This window comes from Cupressus sempervirens, chromosome 10 (assembly GCF_028749045.1).
Source record: "Cupressus sempervirens isolate cs-2001-9-10 chromosome 10, ASM2874904v1, whole genome shotgun sequence".
Taxonomy (NCBI): domain Eukaryota; kingdom Viridiplantae; phylum Streptophyta; class Pinopsida; order Cupressales; family Cupressaceae; genus Cupressus; species Cupressus sempervirens.
Window position 1 is genome coordinate 604,932,947 of NC_143127.1, and position 17,843 is coordinate 604,950,789.

General features: G+C 35.6%; 1 protein-coding gene across 7 annotated transcripts in view; it reads right to left on the reverse strand.

Moving 5' to 3' along the window:
• LOC149535311 (serine/threonine-protein kinase CTR1-like) overlaps positions 1–17,843 on the reverse strand; it is a 134,779-nt gene that overhangs the window by 56,060 nt on the left and 60,876 nt on the right. For all 7 annotated transcript variants that reach the window (XM_089803402.1, XM_089803403.1, XM_089803398.1 and 4 more), the window contains exons 5-12: positions 6,047–6,087; positions 5,860–5,922; positions 5,387–5,487; positions 4,726–4,804; positions 4,479–4,577; positions 4,284–4,352; positions 4,142–4,191; positions 3,851–3,932 (exon numbers count right to left, since the gene is read on the reverse strand). In XM_089803402.1, the coding sequence (XP_089659528.1) occupies positions 3,851–3,932; positions 4,142–4,191; positions 4,284–4,352; positions 4,479–4,577; positions 4,726–4,804; positions 5,387–5,487; positions 5,860–5,922; positions 6,047–6,087 (584 nt within the window). The remainder of the gene's footprint in view (positions 1–3,850; positions 3,933–4,141; positions 4,192–4,283; positions 4,353–4,478; positions 4,578–4,725; positions 4,805–5,386; positions 5,488–5,859; positions 5,923–6,046; positions 6,088–17,843) is intronic.

Here is a 17,843-nt window from a genome sequence, read left to right on the forward strand (position 1 = left end):
GGGCTCTCATGCTATTCGATGATTGGTGAGGAAAATTATAGAGACCTTGGCCACAATGCTTCACAATAAGGATTTTGTGGTTGGGCTTGCTGAGAGGGTTGCCCAAGATCCTACCCAACCAATATTTTAGGGCCATAGATCGGAGCCATCTTCTGATTTCCAGTTTGATGATGATGAGCCCTTGACAGAGATTAGGAATTTTTATCGACATTACACTGTGAAGAGTGCTCATCACTTTTTTTTTGACCCACAGGTAGAGGACTTGGTCTTCAACATTATGGATGGTGACAAAAGGTTTGGTATTCATTTACCCCACGAAGGGCATACTTCTCCGCCAATGGAGGGAGATTTTGAGATATAGGTTATTGTAAAACAGTTGGGTGTGCTAGTGAATGAGATGAATCAAAATCACAAACGGATGACCCAATTGATTTCAAATCCAAGATTTGAGCAGAGCATGATATTGTTTTTTTGAAGAGCAAAATGTGATGATACAATTGTGGCTTTAGATTTGCGGGACATTTCTTATGAGACACTACATGAGTTGGGCACAATTGAGGTGGAATGTGATGAGAATTTATGTCAGATTAAGTCAAATAATGTAGTTGTCGGCATGAGTTCCCCGGATCATGTTTTTGATGGAGATGCAGTGATAGTGGGAGTAGGAGCATGCGAGGATACTATCATATCAGTAGCTACTTCTGTGTCGGTTGAGACATCCATTGAGGAGTTTAGCAATATACATGTGGTTGTATATGTGTGCTCTAATCATAGTATACTTGTTATTGTTGATGAGGCGAGCAATGCAATGATAGAGTCATGTTACACTATCGATCAACAAAGTGTTGATGTTCACTTCATGGATAATCCTACATTTGGCATGGATGCAACATTGTCTTATGACAATCCGTTGGTTGAGTTTGAGGTTGATCACTCACCTGAGTGGAGATGGGCTCAGTTTTCATCGTCTGTAAAGATCCAATTTTATGTTGCAACAGTTGGTAATGTTCGTGTGCCAACAGATTTTGACGTGGCTACACCTATGGTTGATACAGTTGAGATGAGTGCATATGGTTCTTCTGTAGCTATGTCTCTTCAAGGGAGTGTTGTTCAGGATTCCAGTCAAGTTTATATTATATGGGTGGGGCCCATGATGAAGCTATTTCTTGTGGGGTATTCTTTAGGTGATATTCTGACTCTTACATCATTAGCACAAGTTTTGAGTGCTATACTGCAGGTTATTTTGTTAGTCTTGATGATGTTAGTGGTATGCAGTTGGTTCAATGTTAACAGGGGTGTCACATACTACGTCATTTGGGACCCAAGTGGAGGTTGAAGTTCACTGTGATTGTTGGATTGCTTGAGGGCAAGCAATCTCGGGAAGGAAGGACTAGAATGTCCTCATTTGTTGCCAACATCAGAATTTCAGGGATTAGCCTATTATTGGATCCTCGTAGGCTAATAAGGATGATTAGAGGGTCTTCTAAGGATTGATTCGTCTCCAACGTTCAAGGATTTATGGATTTGGTCTTCGTTCGATATCTTTTGGACTCCATTCGCCATGCTTACTATGTATAGTAAGTCAGGAGTAATAGAGATGGACCCTTTCTATTTTTAGAAAGTGTATTTGGTCACATGGGGAATTATGAGGAGAGATTCCTATTTCAGATGGCATGGCAATCAGACATGTATTTCAAGAGATATTAAAGTTCAAGTGACTTAAGTGATTTATTTAAATATTTTAATGTTATTATAAAGTTATAAAGTCACTTTATGACAAAATGACTTAAGTGACTAAAAGACAAAATAGTCTTTTATCCCACATTGCTAAGTTGTTCATACCTCTCCTCATTTTGAAGTTATAAAGGAAGGCATTTGCATTGGGATTGTTGCAATAAGATGAATATTTGTTATTGTTAATTCCTAAAGGTTGCTTAAATGTGACTGGATATTTCCTAAGGACGAAACCCCTTAAGGAAAGAACTGAGACTGGACGTAAACCTAGTGCTCACATTGCAGATTCAGAAATAAGAGTTGAGTTAATGCATAGATTTTCAGATTGATGAAGCTTCATGGTAGGTAGTAGAATTGGTGATTGAACTCCGTAGAGTTATTTGAGCACATACAGGTCCTTAGTGAACAGATGAGGGTGCTTGGATGCCAGACTGGGTTGACAGTCGTTTATAGCTGAGAGGTAAATACATATCAGTAATCTCGTTCTGCAGTAGCATTGTTTCATGTCTGAGAGTGGGAGTCGCCTGGTAGCAGATTTACAAGTGCTGGGAAATATATACAGGTTGGGTATGTTAAAGGTGGACCACATACAGCCAACATATCTACAGTCTGCAGCCAGTTATCAGCACCACGTAGGGAGTACACAGATCTGCAGGGTTAGCAGATAGTAAGGTGGTCACGACAGTTGCCCACCTTGAGTATTATGGAGACTACATCACGAGCATCACCTACAAGTGGGGCAAAGACATAATCACATGTGGTTAATGTGACAGTCACGTTATTCTTGCTGCAGAAAACTTCCTTGCAGCACACTGCATACAGCAGGAAGCTCTGAAGAATCCATGAGCATTGTAACTATAGGTGCCACGTTCCCCCCCCCCCCCGCCCCCTCTCCCTGCATTGAATACAATATTAGTTATCAAATCTTTCAATCGGGTGACTGTAAAACTGTTGTATGTACGACAATATTGATGAAATGAAAGTTGTGTTCGAAATATCAATTTCTGAAGTGTGATTATCTGTACTGCTGTATGATCATTATTGTGTGACAGCTGTCTATCATTTCATAATAGGAGAACTGGAATTCTCAGTATACTGGAATAGCATTTATATTTGTACTGTTCCTGTTCTTCTTGTTTGGTATTTGTTCAAGAGAATTTGGTCTCCAAGCATATTTCAGAGATTGCTTGCAAACTGTTCACAAAAATGTCAATGAAGGAAGTCTGGATTCTTTATAAAACTAGGGAAGGGATATTACAGTGGGACTGTAATTTCTGGTAGCCAAAGAAGTATTTCATTTAAGTTCACATTTCAGTTGATTGTATCTGCCAGTTCTTGTATTAGAAATATATATATATATATATATATATATATATATATATATATCAATGAAATAGCATTGTTATTCTTGACCGCCAATGGTATAATTATCTTGGATCATCTATGTATCAACTGTTTTGGTCAGTATATCATCGGTTTAATAACAGTTCCAGCTAGAGTATCTCAGGGATATCAGAACTTTCATCTTTGGGGTTGCATTCAAACTGTTTGTGAAAATGTCATCAGATGAGTTCTGAATTTTCTATAGTTCCGAGGGTTGGAATATTACAGTGAGTTTATATATATATGGGTAAATCTTCTGGTTTCTATGGTGTTTCGTGATATATATGCCTCTGTTAAGTTCTGAATATATTGTTGAAAAAGAAATCCAGTAAATATCCGGTTTGGGATATTTCATATATCTTCTGGTCAGGATTTTTTCTTATGCTAGCTGGCATTAAAGGTAGAAAAAAATATCATAAGTAATTCTAACAAAGTACTAAGATGTCAGATATAATAATGTAATGATATAAATCTTTCTCCAAACTCTAATTCATGACTGTGAAACTGTAATCAATAGTTTTAATATTTATGTTATAATTATCTAGCCACAATTCACATTCTCTCAACTACAATTATGAAAATTTACCTCTTGCAATCGGCATCTTACAGGAAAAATCATACATTTTTCAAAAACTCAGTATTGTTTGTTGGAATTAAGCCATTTTATGCATTTTTAAATAGATTCATATAAATTAAACAATGGATGAGGAAATTATGGCTTTCAAAACCTTACCTGCATGGGATTCAGTTCATCCCAAGGAACCTTCCCAGTGGCCAGCTCCCACATGATAACACCAAAGCTATAAACATCCGACCTGTTCATTCACATTGAGAAACAGAAGCAATAGCTCTATTCATATTCCTCTAGGAAACAAACATGTCCAGTCATTACTTCACGATAAGTCTGAAAGATGTGGTGCTAACATCCAGGTTCTACTTAATAACCGGAAAAAGATCCCTATCAGTTAACATCCATACAACCTAGTTCATGATATACGAAACCAAGAGTTACATTGTTTCTTACTTTTCATTTGAAGGTTCATTTCGAAGAACTTCTGGAGCCATCCATTGTGGCTGTGAAAGAAGAAAACCCAATATGTACTCCTTGGCATCATTCAGAGGCAAATAGATTTATAAGAAAACTAAAACAGTCCAGATATACTCACTGTGCCTTTTCCAGAATTTGTAGTTAAAATTGTGGTATTCTTGAGGTGGGACAAACCAAAATCCCCAACCTACAATAATGAGCAGTAGCGAAGTTACAAGAAGAAATGGAATTTAGTGGATAAATAAGATTTTGAAAATATAGACTTAGGAATTCAGTCCAATTAGGGGGTCTACAGAGAATCAGAACCAGAAACCTTAACAGTCCAGGTCTTGTCAACCAAAAGATTTGATGATTTTAAATCACGGTGAACTATAGGAGGATGGCAATGGTGAAGATAGTTTACTCCACGTGCCTGATGAAAAAATGATTTTTAATTCAGGATAAAAATGACAATCAACAAGGCTAAAGCTCCACATAATTTTACTTATTAGAAAAATACAACCTGCATGAATTGTGTCCTTCATTTTGCATGCTTTTTGAAGTACAAAAATTTCACTCACAATGTCCAATGTCATGCATGTCCGTCGTCGCCAGTCCATTACAGGCATGTTTCTTTTAAGCAACTGAAACAAACTCCCACTACAACAAAGAACTTCATCATTCATGACATTCCACTTTCAAAACTTCTTTGGAAAAGGAGAACATAAATTTTGCCATGAACCACATAAGCGATGATATAAAAATTATAAATTATGCAACTTGCTTTTGATAAGAAGCTAAAAAGTTCAGCAAATTTTGAGACTACACAAAAATAAATTTCGATAGTGCATGCAAAGTTTTTGGATTAAACCATGTAAACTTAATTTCTTTGTTAACATTCTATGATCAATGAACTTTTATGTGATTATCTCATCCTTGTGATAGATCATAGAGTGTGATTCTAAATGTTGATAAAGATAAAAAAATTAAGAGGTATTCTCATGGACTCTGGGAATTTCTTAAGTTCCAATATATCATATTATATCTATATGACTGACCACAAATAAACCAAACAAGAACATCTGGTAGTATACATACATGGATGCCAATTTTTTGTTGATCTTAAGGGAAAGATTACTCAACATTACTATGACAAAACCAATCACCTTAAAGAACCATTAAAAAGGGAAGAAACTTCTAAGTTCTAAGAGTTAAAATCAAGAAAAAACATTGGAAGCTAACCATGGAAGATACTCTGTGACTATACAGAATCGCTCAGGAGAAGTAATGGCTCCCATGAAAAGTAGCACATTTGGATGCCGCAGCTTCTTCATTATTACCACCTTTAGGACAGAGAGGTAAAATAAAGTTCTTGTGTAACACAAATTTTCAAAAATGATGAACGAAAAGCTGAAGATTGCCTGTTAAAGCTGTATGGCTTTAAAGTTCAAGTAGATAAGTTAAGATAAGATAAATTTGTTAATGTCCAATAATTAAATTTATTGATGTCCAACAAGAGACTAGGGTCTCAGGGACAGTAAGTTTACTAACAATGGGAACCACCGAAGCAACAAAGAAAGATTGCAAGGAAACGGACTAGGGATCCTTCCTAGAAGAACAGAATAGAACAGAACTCTCTAGAGAAACAATACCAGCATAGCGATAAAAAATAGAATATCAAAAATAAAATCTGAAACAGAAGATATTTTGCATACCTCCTTGCAAATTGCATCTCCAAAATCATTTAGACAATCATGGAATACTTTGATTGCTATATCCTGCATGAAACATCAATTTTAATAATGTTAAGATTCTGTTGTCTGTAATCATGTATGTGGCATCCGTCTGTGATTAATGAATAAAAAAGAATATAACTTTAACTGAAACAGATTAATTACATACCGAACCATACCAGAGACCATGGTATACAGTTGCAGAAGAACCTGCCACAAATGTTTCTGTGTTAACAAATCATCTCCTGTAAATGCAACATACATAACAAGCATACACGTTTCACTTACCCAACCTTTCATGCACACAAAAGATATTAGCATGAATAATCTCAAATATTAGGTTTACCGTTTATCCCATTCAAACATGTTTACCTTCCAAAAGATGGTTACTGTATTCCAGTATAGTTGATTCATAAAATATACTCAAAGTCCCAATTTGTCACTTCATTTTTAATTACTAACCTTAAGAAAAATTGGGAATTACTTGTCCGTGGGCATTTAGAAACCATCTCTAAGTAAGCTCCCACAAGCACATTACGGATTTCCATTTTTGGGGCTGTCCTCAAGGATTTGTGATATAAGTCCTTATCCCTATCTTGAAAGTTCCTCCAACATGGTGTTACTCCATTTGCAGAATTGTAGTTCTTTTGTGATTGACATATTTACTCCCAAATTTCCCAATTCACCAATCTTAAGAGAGATAGGAGTGTTCTTGCTCATGGAAGCTAAGAAATCCTATGTGAGCAGACAACTCAAGGAGTCTGTGGAACATATATGCATTACCTATTTTTAGGGTACATCCTCAAGGTCTCGTGATACTTGTCCTTACCCCTATCTTGGAAGGCTCCTTACATTGTGGGGTATTACTCCATCATTGACAAAGACAACCCATTCTCTTAATATAAACAAGGGTTTGAGGAATTGGTTGAATATATATATATATATATATATATATATATATATATATATATTCTCTATAATACGAACATATATATAACATCACATCTTTAATTATGATGTCTTGCACATACTTTTATTTAACATAGCTTGAACATACATGTGTGTATAAATATATAATCTTAGGATCTCTTGGTTCATATAAATATACACGAATTAATGTTACCAAACAGAATGATCACTTTTTCATACTCTTTCCCTTTAAAAAGTATCCAAAAAGTATTCCTTCCCTATTCTTCAATTGTCACATCCCAAATTTAAAATAATCTTCTAGCTGTTGAGAATTCATGTGAATTTAGTTGATCAGTAAAGTTGTTGAGATATTTGGTTCATGTGAAATGGAAGTTTGGTTATTAGTTATTATTTCATTTAACATGTTAGTTAGTCAATATGATGGAAATTGAAAAATGAATATTTTCAAAATTGAAAATGATTATGTGATATTTTTATTTTTCAAACTATGGAAACATATCATTCCTCCTGAACCTTTTCTTTTGTAGGAGCATGACGAGGGGGGAGCATTGCCAAAATGGGAGTTAGGGGGACACCTAATTCCACTGTCAAACCATCTGGTATGAAATCTAACCACCTAGATCAAGGATGAAACAGCTAGACAAGCAAGAACGTATAAAGGATGACCATGAGCTAACCAATTGGATTATAACATTATAAAAAACTCAAACAAGAAAGAATACCATCATAATGTTGGAAATATAGGAGTAACTGGGGGGGGGTGTGAATCGGTTACTACTAAAATAAATCCCTGATCCCTTAGATGTCAACAATAAGATTTAGACTGATAAAACTAACTGCTGCTAATGCTCGGTAAACAAATAGAAATTGCTGTAAGGGGGCGAGGGGGGTGAATCAGTTACTACTAAAATAAATCCCTGATCCCTTAGATGTCAACAATAAGATTTAGACTGATAAAACTAATTGCTGCTAATGCTCGGTAAACAAATAGAAATTGCTGTAACTCAGTAATCAATTATCCTTAAGATGTTATTAGTAATTACTTATTCTTAGTTGCATGCATGAGAAAAGAAATGAACACATGAGACACCAAGATTTAACTTGGAAACCCAATTTGGGAAAAACCACCAATGTAACTAGTTATTGTTTTTCACTCTTCTGAAGTGAGCCCTGTTAGGAGCCAACCCTGTTAAAGGTTACAAAACACACTCTTAGGTGTGACCTTGTTAGAGGATTTAATCACCCTGTTAGGAGTGACCTTGTAAGAGAACAATTCAATGGAATTGCCACCTTGTTAGAGAATTTACAACTGGCTGTTAAACCAACTCTGTTAAGAGATTTTAGATCACTGCTACAATGGTTAGAGAGTAACAATGAAATGACCTGATTGTGATGCAACTGAATTGCTAAATCTAGATCTCTGTTCTGCTTAAACTTGATCCTTCCTGATCGAATGTAACTTTTCTGCTCCACAAGGATACGTGCTTATCCTTCAAGTTCACTTCCACTCTCTTCTACTTTTAATTCAATCAATACACTTGCAAACCACACTTAAAATCTCAACTCGACCTTTTATTTATACCTTCCAAATTGTCAAGTCGGCTCAAATATAAACTAGAATAACCAATATTCATCATCATAGTCGGCTAAAATCAATACATAAAATGATTAAGCTTCTTATGCCAAAATAAGAAAATCCTTCATTAGCCGACCCAGCTCGATAGAAACTAGCTCTGAATCGATTTCCTGTGTTAACCAACAGGAGCTCGGTTAACACTACAAATTTGCAAAAAAAATCATTTGGCAACCAAGTGAACTTGGTTAGCACTAGCTCTGTTCAACTTTCCTTTGTTAACCGAGTGAGCTCGGTTAACACTCTTTTCTGCTAAAATTCCTTCAACGCCCGAGTGAGCTTGGTAGACATTGTCTTTGCACAGAGTAAACTTAGAAACACTCAGTAGACAAGGAGGACTGTCTTCATTGACCAAGCGAACTCGGTAAGCACTGACTGTCAACTGATATGACATTTGTGTAACATTAAAGACAACATACAATTAATCAATTGTATCCAACAATCTCCCTTTTTGGCACTGATGGCAACACAACATGTCATAGCATAATGAAATTTGAGAATAAGACTCCCTCTGACAAAAAGTTTCTCCCTCTTTGATTTTACACAAAAACTTCTTCCTCTACAAAATTTCCAACTTCTCCCTTTACAAAATTCCAGAAAGATGTGACAGTAAACTTCTCCCTCTTTAACAACACATGCCAAATTAGTATCAATGTACCTTGAGTACTGATTCATATGCAATATTCTCTTGACTGTGTTGCATCAACAGATTGATCTTCAACTTAGTTCCTGTTGATGCATCGCTAAACTTTATTTAGTGAGCTTCAAATAGGAGAATGACCCCTAGCTTACCTTTTAGATACAAAAATGCATCCTTAGGTAATGACTTGGTGAATATGTCTGCAATTTGTTCTTTTGTATGGACATATTCCAATCTGATTTCTTTGTCCTGCACCAGTTCTCTGACAAAGTGATATTTTATAGCAATGTGTTTTGTTTTGGAATGCATCATTGAGTTCTTTGATATACTAATTGCGCTCATATTATCACAATACATGACTACTAGTTCTTTGATCTCAACCTTCATTCCTTCCACTAATTATTTGAACCAAACAATGTTAGAATAATTTACTGTTGCTGCAACATATTCTACTTCTGTTGTGGATTGAGATGTGCAGTTTTGCTTCTTGCTTGTCCAAGATACCAACCTTTTACCAAGAAAAAAAGCTCCACCACTAGTGCTTTTTCTGTCATCAAGATTTCCTACCCAATCAACATCAGTAAATACCCTTAGGTCTAGATTTCCTCCAAGTTTGTACCATAAACCATAGTCTTCAATACCTTTCAGATATCTCAAGATTCTTTTGATTGCCATCATGTGGTTTTCTCTGGGTTTAGCTAAGAATCTTGCCACTATCCCAACTGCTAAGGCAATATCAGGCCTTGTGTGAACTACATACTATAATTTCCCAATCATTGATCTGTATAAGGTCTAATCTACTTCTTTGGAGTCATCATCTTTGGTAAGCTTAAGTCTAGTACACATGGGGGTACCAACTAGTTTTGAATCTTCCATTCCAAATTTTTTGAATATCTCTTTGATATACTTAGATTGAGTGATATAGATACCATTTTTGTTTTTTTGTATCTACAATCCAACAAAGAATTTTATTTCTCCAAACATGGACATCTCAAACTCTTTGTTCATTTGTTCTGAAAATGCTTTGCATAAGTCATCATTTCCTATAAATAGAGTATCATCCACAAATATCTCTGCCAATACAATCTTGTTATCTAGTCCTTCCTTGATGTACAGGCTACTATTATCATTTGTTCTTTGAAAACCAATCTGTATTAGATAGTTATGTAATCTTTGATACCAAGCTCTAGGAGCTTGTTTGAGACCATATAGTGCTTTGTGTAATTTGCAGACCATGTCCATTTTGTCTGGATCAACAAAACCTTTTGGTTGTTCAATGTAGACTTCCTCATCAAGAATTTCATTTAAGAATGCAGATTTAACATCCATCTGATATACTTTGAATCCTCTATGAGCTGCATAAGCAAGTAGGGTCCTAACACCTTCTAATCTTGCAACAGGGGCAAAAGTTTCACCATGGTCAATACTTCTTCTTCAGAATAGCCTTTACAAACCAATCTTGCTTTATTTCTAGAGACTTGTCCATCTTCATTCAGCTTATTTCTGAATATCCATTTTGTTCCAATCACATTTTTATCTTTAGGCCTAGGAACAAGAGTCCAAGTTTTGTTCTTTTCTATTTGTTTTATCTCTTCGTTCATTGTCTCAATCCAACTTTCATTTTCCAGTGCATCCTTAACACTTCTAGGTTCAAAATTAGCAAGTAAACATGTACCTTTTAATTTGCTTCTTGTCATTGTTACTTCTGATTTATCTCCAATAATTTGATCAGGTGTATGATGCCTTCTGACATACTTGGCTAATATAGGTTCTTTTCCTTTTGAATGAATTGCACTGTCTTCATTTTGAATTTCAACTTCAAGCTCAAGTCCTTCAGACTCAATATGCACTAGCTCGGTTGCTTCTGAATGTGACTCGGGTCCCTGAGACTCGGTTTGCACTGCCTGCAACTCGGTAACTATGAAGGGCTTGGGAGGTGAAGTCTCCTTATTATCAGATATGCCTGACAATGTATCAGGTTCGAAGTAAACAAATCTTCTATAATCTTCTGGTTCCTTTTTTCTTTCTTCTTCAGTCTTTTCTGCAAACTCATCAATTCTTACATGTGCACTTTCTATGATCTTATGAGTAGACAAATTCAAACATTTATATGCTTTACTTCTACAGGAATATCCTAAAAATATACCTTCATCACCTTTCAGATCAAATTTTTCTTTTCTAGATTCTTTCAAGATATAACATTTGCTGCCAAATACTTTTAGGTAACTTACATTGGGTTTGTAGACATACCATAGTTCATAGGGAGTTTTATCTAAGTCCTTCAACTATACTCGGTTCAAAGTATGAACTGCAATGCTGATGGCTTCCTTCCAGTATTTGATAGCAACATTCTTTTCAATCATTAGTGTCCTTGCACAATCCATGATGGATCTGTTTCTTCTTTCAACTATTCCATTTTGCTCAGGAGTACTAGGGGCTGATACTTGTCTTCTGATTCCTCTTTCAATGCAGAAATTATTGAATTCATTGGAGATGAATTCACCACCCATCTCTGATCTTAAGCATTTCAATATTTTTCCTATTTCCTTTTCTACTCTTGCCAGATCACATTTGAATTTCTCAAATGCGTCTAACTTTTCTCTAAGATACATAACAGTCATCATTCCAAAGTAGTCATCAACAAAAAAAATAAAGAATTTTTCCCCACTATAACTTTCTATTCCAATAGGTCCACATTAGTCAGTATGCACAATTTCCAAAACATCTTCTGACTCATAGTTTTTGCTCTTAAAATTAGTCTTTCTCATTTTGCCAATTTGACAATTTTTGCATTAACCAACATCTAGTTTCTTCAAACTAGGGATACCTCTTACTTTTATGAATTTGCTTATCTTGATCATGTTATCAAAGTTTATATGACAATCTTCTATGCCATAACCAACTTTCTTCTACTTGAGCAATAAGACATGAGCAATCACCAAGATCAAGATAAAATAGATTACCTTTTGTTTGCTTGCCTAATCCAATCATATTACCTTTGTCATCCAATAGTCTTCCCTTGCCATGCATGAACTCTACCTTGAATCCAATGTTGATTAGTTGTGCCACACTTAATAGATTATGTTTTAGACCTTCAACCCAATAGGCATTGTCACATACAAGTCCATTGGTTAATGAGATGCGGCCTTTTGCTTTTATGCAACAAGGTTCATTGTTTCCAAACCTTACACTACCTCCATCATAGTGTTCAAAATGTTCAAATTTTGTTTTGTCTCTAGTGATATGATGTGAACATCCACCATCTATGATCCATGTATCATTTTTACTAACATGAGAGATAAGTGCCATCTTATCTCCATCATCTAATTCATCTTTTACAGTAATGTACACTATTTCATCCTCACTGTTATCAGAATCTTTAACCATAAAACAAGTTTTCTTACCTTTGTCTTTGTATGATTTGTGACTTTGGAATTCCTTTTTGCCTTTGTGCTTGTGGCTCTCCTTCTCATCCTTGATTTCTCTGTTTGGACACCTGGCAGCAATATGACCAATTTCTTCACATGAAAAACAGATTAGAGGAACTTTACCTTTGTACTTTCCTCTACCTCTAGAATATTTCTTTGCAAGTAAAGCTTCAACAACCTCAAGATCACTATCAAAACTTTCCTCTATTTCCTCTTCACTTTCTAACTGATTGTCCTTTATTTTCTTGTCTTTATCCTTGAGAGAAAGTTTAGCTTCAAATGCAGACTCGACATTTTTGGAAGCTAGAACATAATTGTCAAAGTTGTCTAGCTCAAAAGCTATCAATCTTCCTACTAGGGCATCCAAGCCTAACTTGCTATTTGAATAACATCTCTTTTCTTGAATAGAAGACACTCTGATTGCATAGATGGGAAGCAAAGTTCTAAGAATTTTACTTACAATAGTTTCTTCCTTGATTTCTCCTCCGGAGGCTCTGATACCAATTGTTGAAAATATAGGAGTAATTGAGAGGGGGGTGAATCAGTTACTACTAAAATAAATTCCTAATCCCTTAGATGTCAACAATAAGATTTAGACTAATAAAACTGACTGCTGCTAATGCTCGGTAAACAAATAGAAATTGTTGTAACTCGGTAATCAATTATCTTTAAGATGTTATTAGTAATTACTTATTCTTAGTTGCATGCATGAGAAAAGAAATGAACACATGAGACACCAAGAGTTAACGTGGAAACCCAATTTGGGAAAAACCACCAATGTAACTAGTTATTGTTTTTCACTCTTTTGAAGTGAGCCCTATTAGGAGCCAACCTTGTTAAAGGTTACAAAACACACTCTTAAGTGTGACCTTGTTAGAGGATTTAATCACCCTATTAGAAGTGGCCTTGTAAGAGGTCTTGAAACAATTCAATGAAATTGCCACCTTGTTAGAGGATTTACAACTGGCTGTTAAACCAACTCTGTTCAGAGATTTTAGATCACTGCTACAATGGTTAGAGAGTAACAATGAAATGACCTAATTGTGATGCAACTGAATTGCTGAATCCAGATCTCTGTTCTGCTTAAACTTGATCCTTCCTAATCGAATGTAACTTTTTTGCTCCACAAGGATACCTACTTATCCTTCAAGTTTGCTTCCTCTCTCTTCTACTTTTAATTCAATCAATACACTTGCACACCACACTTGAAATCTCAACTTGACTTTTATTTATACCTTCTAGATTGTCAAGTCAGCTCAAATATAAACTAGAATAACCAATATTCATCATCATAGTCGGCTAAAATCAATACATAAAATAATTAAGCTTCATATACCAAAATAAGAAAATCCTTCGTTAGCCAACCCAGCTCGGTAGAAACTAGCTCTGAATCGATTTCCTGTGTTAACCAACAAGAGCTCGGTTAACACTACAAATTTGCAAAAAAAAATCATTTGGCAACCGAGTGAACTCGGTTAGCACTAACTCTATTCAACTTTCCTTTGTTAACCGAGTGAGTTCGATTAACACTCTTTTCTGTTAAAATTTGTTCAACGCCCGAGTAAGCTCGGTAGACACTATCTTTGCATAGAGTAAACTTAAAAATACTCGATAGACAAGGAAAACTGTCTTCACTGACCAAGCGAGCTCGGTAAACACTGATTGTCAACTGATATGACATTTGTGTAACATCAAAGACAACACATAATTAATCAATTGTATCCAACACATAATGTGGATGATCTCATAATATCTTGCAAATCTTATCATGTCTTGTATAATAATATCATGTCTATACTCATACTTGGGTGGGTGAAAAATATGTACGTATGTTTACACACACACACACATATCTACATATATGTGTGTCTGTGTGTACACACACACAAATATATATATATACACTCCTACATGTTAAGGCTACGCAAACAAGCATGAAAATTAAGGAGTGATACTATTATATTAAGGCATGAATGAAGACATTTGTTGCTACCCTTATTTTTATTTCAGACCTTGGGAATAGTTTATTTATTTTTCCATGAGCGGTCACCTTTTTCATATCACTTTTATGCCATTGGGCTATATGTTTTATGCCATTTTATTCAAATTAGATTAGAAACCCCGTGCAAACGCTTTGCCTCCTTAGCAATTCTTGTGTAACTAAGCATGTACACAGTGCATCTTTGCATATTTGCTCGCCTCAACAATGATACATTAATAATTGCCTCTCACCTTCTCGGGCAATTCTTTCAAAAACATAATTGCTTTTCTCCATAATTCATTTGCTCGCTATGTTTTCTGCTCTTTCAAGCTAAAGTGTGATCATATCTAGTGATTGATTCTAAAGTTGAGCTTGTCTAAGATTTCCCAATGTCCCTTTATACTAGATGTGAAAATAAGATTTGATTGCGCAAGAGAGCGATATACTCAACGCCAATTTAATTGCATTTTCCAAATCGCGCAATACCAATCTCAGGTCATGCATTTTAATCTGGTTACTGTTTATTTTATAGAAGTCATGCATTTAAAATTGCCGACTTGCCTCTTAAGAAAGGCTTCAATGTTTCTTCTCTTGAAATCAAAATAGGAATGATTTCAGCTTGTGTATTTATTTTTCTTTATGTTAAATTGATATGAGAAAAGAGTTCTCACAATCAAAAGATCATATATGTGTTAACATTTCGAATATGAATGTACTTATGTTTTTTTGTCAAAGAGTGCTAACTCGTAGAGAGATATGGTCAATATATCTCTGAGATGGGAGCAGCACCTTATGATAAAGAATTAATCAAAATGAAAGCATATCTCATTTATGATGCCATAGACCAATTTGGGCATAAAAGATGGCAATGTTATATTCAGTAAACCATAACAAATTAGAATGAAAGCATATCTCATTTAGGATGCCATAGACCAGTTTGGGCACGAAAGATGGTAATGTTATATTCTGTAAACCAGATAAAAATGAGGAACCACCCCAGAATTCATCCATGAGGACCAGTATTGTCGAGATGAGGGGAGTAAATGGGAATAATCCTACGATGAAAAGTGAACATAATCAATAACAATGCTCAAATCTCAATAAAATAAGTTAGCTCATGGAAATCCTTTGTATAATTTCTTATTGTCAAGTCGAGGTCGCTGATTGGGCATCTATCTTGCCCATCCAAAATCCTTGGCCAATGTAGGTTAATGGCAAGATTGGCACTGTGATCACTAGAGGTCAGAGTGCTAGTGGTTAGAAGATAGGCTGATTGGAAAGTGCCCACAACCTCACCAGCTGACTAGCCAACACTCTTAACACCAGGATGCTCAGTGGTAGGACAATCGTGTCCCAAGCCTAGTCCCAGGGTAGGGAGGGCCTTTCTTGATGGCGATTGTGTGAGGATAATTAAAGGTCCTTAGTTGAGAGGTTAAGCCCATGGCAATACTTCTCTTTTCCAAATGCCAAGACTTGCACAACAAAAGTACATCATCTTCTTTTTCTCGGGTATCGATTTCAAGTTTTTGTATTCCATTTGATGTACATATTATCATCATGAATTTTTATTTCTACTATTTCTTATTTCTAGTTGTCAAGAAATCAAATATATGAATTGCAATGCAATGGTAGTTTTAACTTAATTTCATATGAACCTAGAAGTTGAAATGATTGTTAGTTTCTAGTTATTGGAAATATTGTTGATGTCAGTTTTGTACCACTACATAACATATAGGATTTGAATGCTTGATATAGAATATCAAAAACTCAACCCTCTCTTGAAAAGTAAATACTCATGGAGAACATGAGTAAAACTCCAAGGTTCCTTTACACCTGTGGATACTAACTCAGTTATATTAATGTGATTTGTTGGTTAATCACATAGGTAGACTTACATTGTTCTTTCAAGGATGTCGAACTTTTGCTATGATGATGATGAAATCTAGCTTTGCAATGTATACTAGCACCAAATGATGTTGATGGCAATGATGATGGAGGGTATGTCCACCAATGCTCAAATTGTCTGACTCTCTTCTTGAATGAACTCCAACTACTAAACTACTTGCTGCTTTACTTCTACTCCTATGAATGGAAAGATTAGCAAATGGACGGGGATCAAATCTGATGAAAGCTTATCAGCGGCACTACCTCCACAAATGCAATGATCAAAGGAAAAAAGACTAGATTACTATGCAAGGCCTCCTAACAAGCCGCTAGGATGCTAGTAGCCTAGTTTATAGATCCCTATCAAACATCCACTAATGTCACCATACAACTACCTATCTATTCTTACTCTTGCTTAACAACTCTCTTGAAATAAAATCTACTTTAACAGCTTCAAAGAAATTTAACTTTAACTATTGGAAGTAGAAACCATGCAATAACACCAAGTGTTATTGCAAGTCACCATGCAAGTCATAATCACCATGCAAGTCACAACAATGATAAGAGAAGCAATTTTGATATTATCTTAAGCAACAATTTTCTTCAACAATTGGAAGTAGAAACCATGCAATAACAACAAGTGTTCTTAATCACCATGCAAGAAACAACAATGATAAAGAAGCAATTTTGGTATTATCTTAAGCAACAATTTTCTTCAACCCTTTACAAATGAGAGAAAATGGCCTTATATAGGGGCCAAAATTACAACCAACGGTAGAGATTAAGAAACAAAATCAATAATCTAGATCAAATCCTAGAAACCCTAACTAGGGTTGCCACCCCATCGGCTAATGGGAAAATGTCACCTCATCAATGGACCAATGAAAAAAAGGAAAAGTGACAACCAATGAGAAGGCACCAAAATGGTAGCCAATCAGAATCAAACACCTATCCTACACAAGAAGAAAGAGAATTTACCACTTGGGCTTACATCAAATGATCCTCTAATATAATTCTACCCTTTTTCTTTCATCTTTTTAGCCAAGGCAATGAACTTGGCTAGCTTGTCATTGACTTCCTTCATGGGAGGGCAAGGCGTGTGCTTCATCTTGAGCTCAGCTAAATTCATCGTGTTGCTTGCTGCTTGTAGTGTCTTCTCATGATCCTTCTCATATTCTTTTGCATATCCGATAAAGGCATTGAGGGCGAAAAGGGTGCCCAAATGCTTCTTCCTGATGGAAACCTTCCCCAACTCATCCAATCTCGATCCAAACTCTATCTCATTAACGTTCTCCTCTTTGATACTTTCAAAATCAAGTGCAACCCCAACATCACTCATCATGGTTGAAATGGAAGTGTCAATGCCTAGGCTGTGTTGTGCAATCTCATTCCATATCTCCTCAAGTATCCTCAATCTGGTGGTTAAGGCAACATACCAAGACTCAACCGTACTCATTCCTCCTTCGTCCA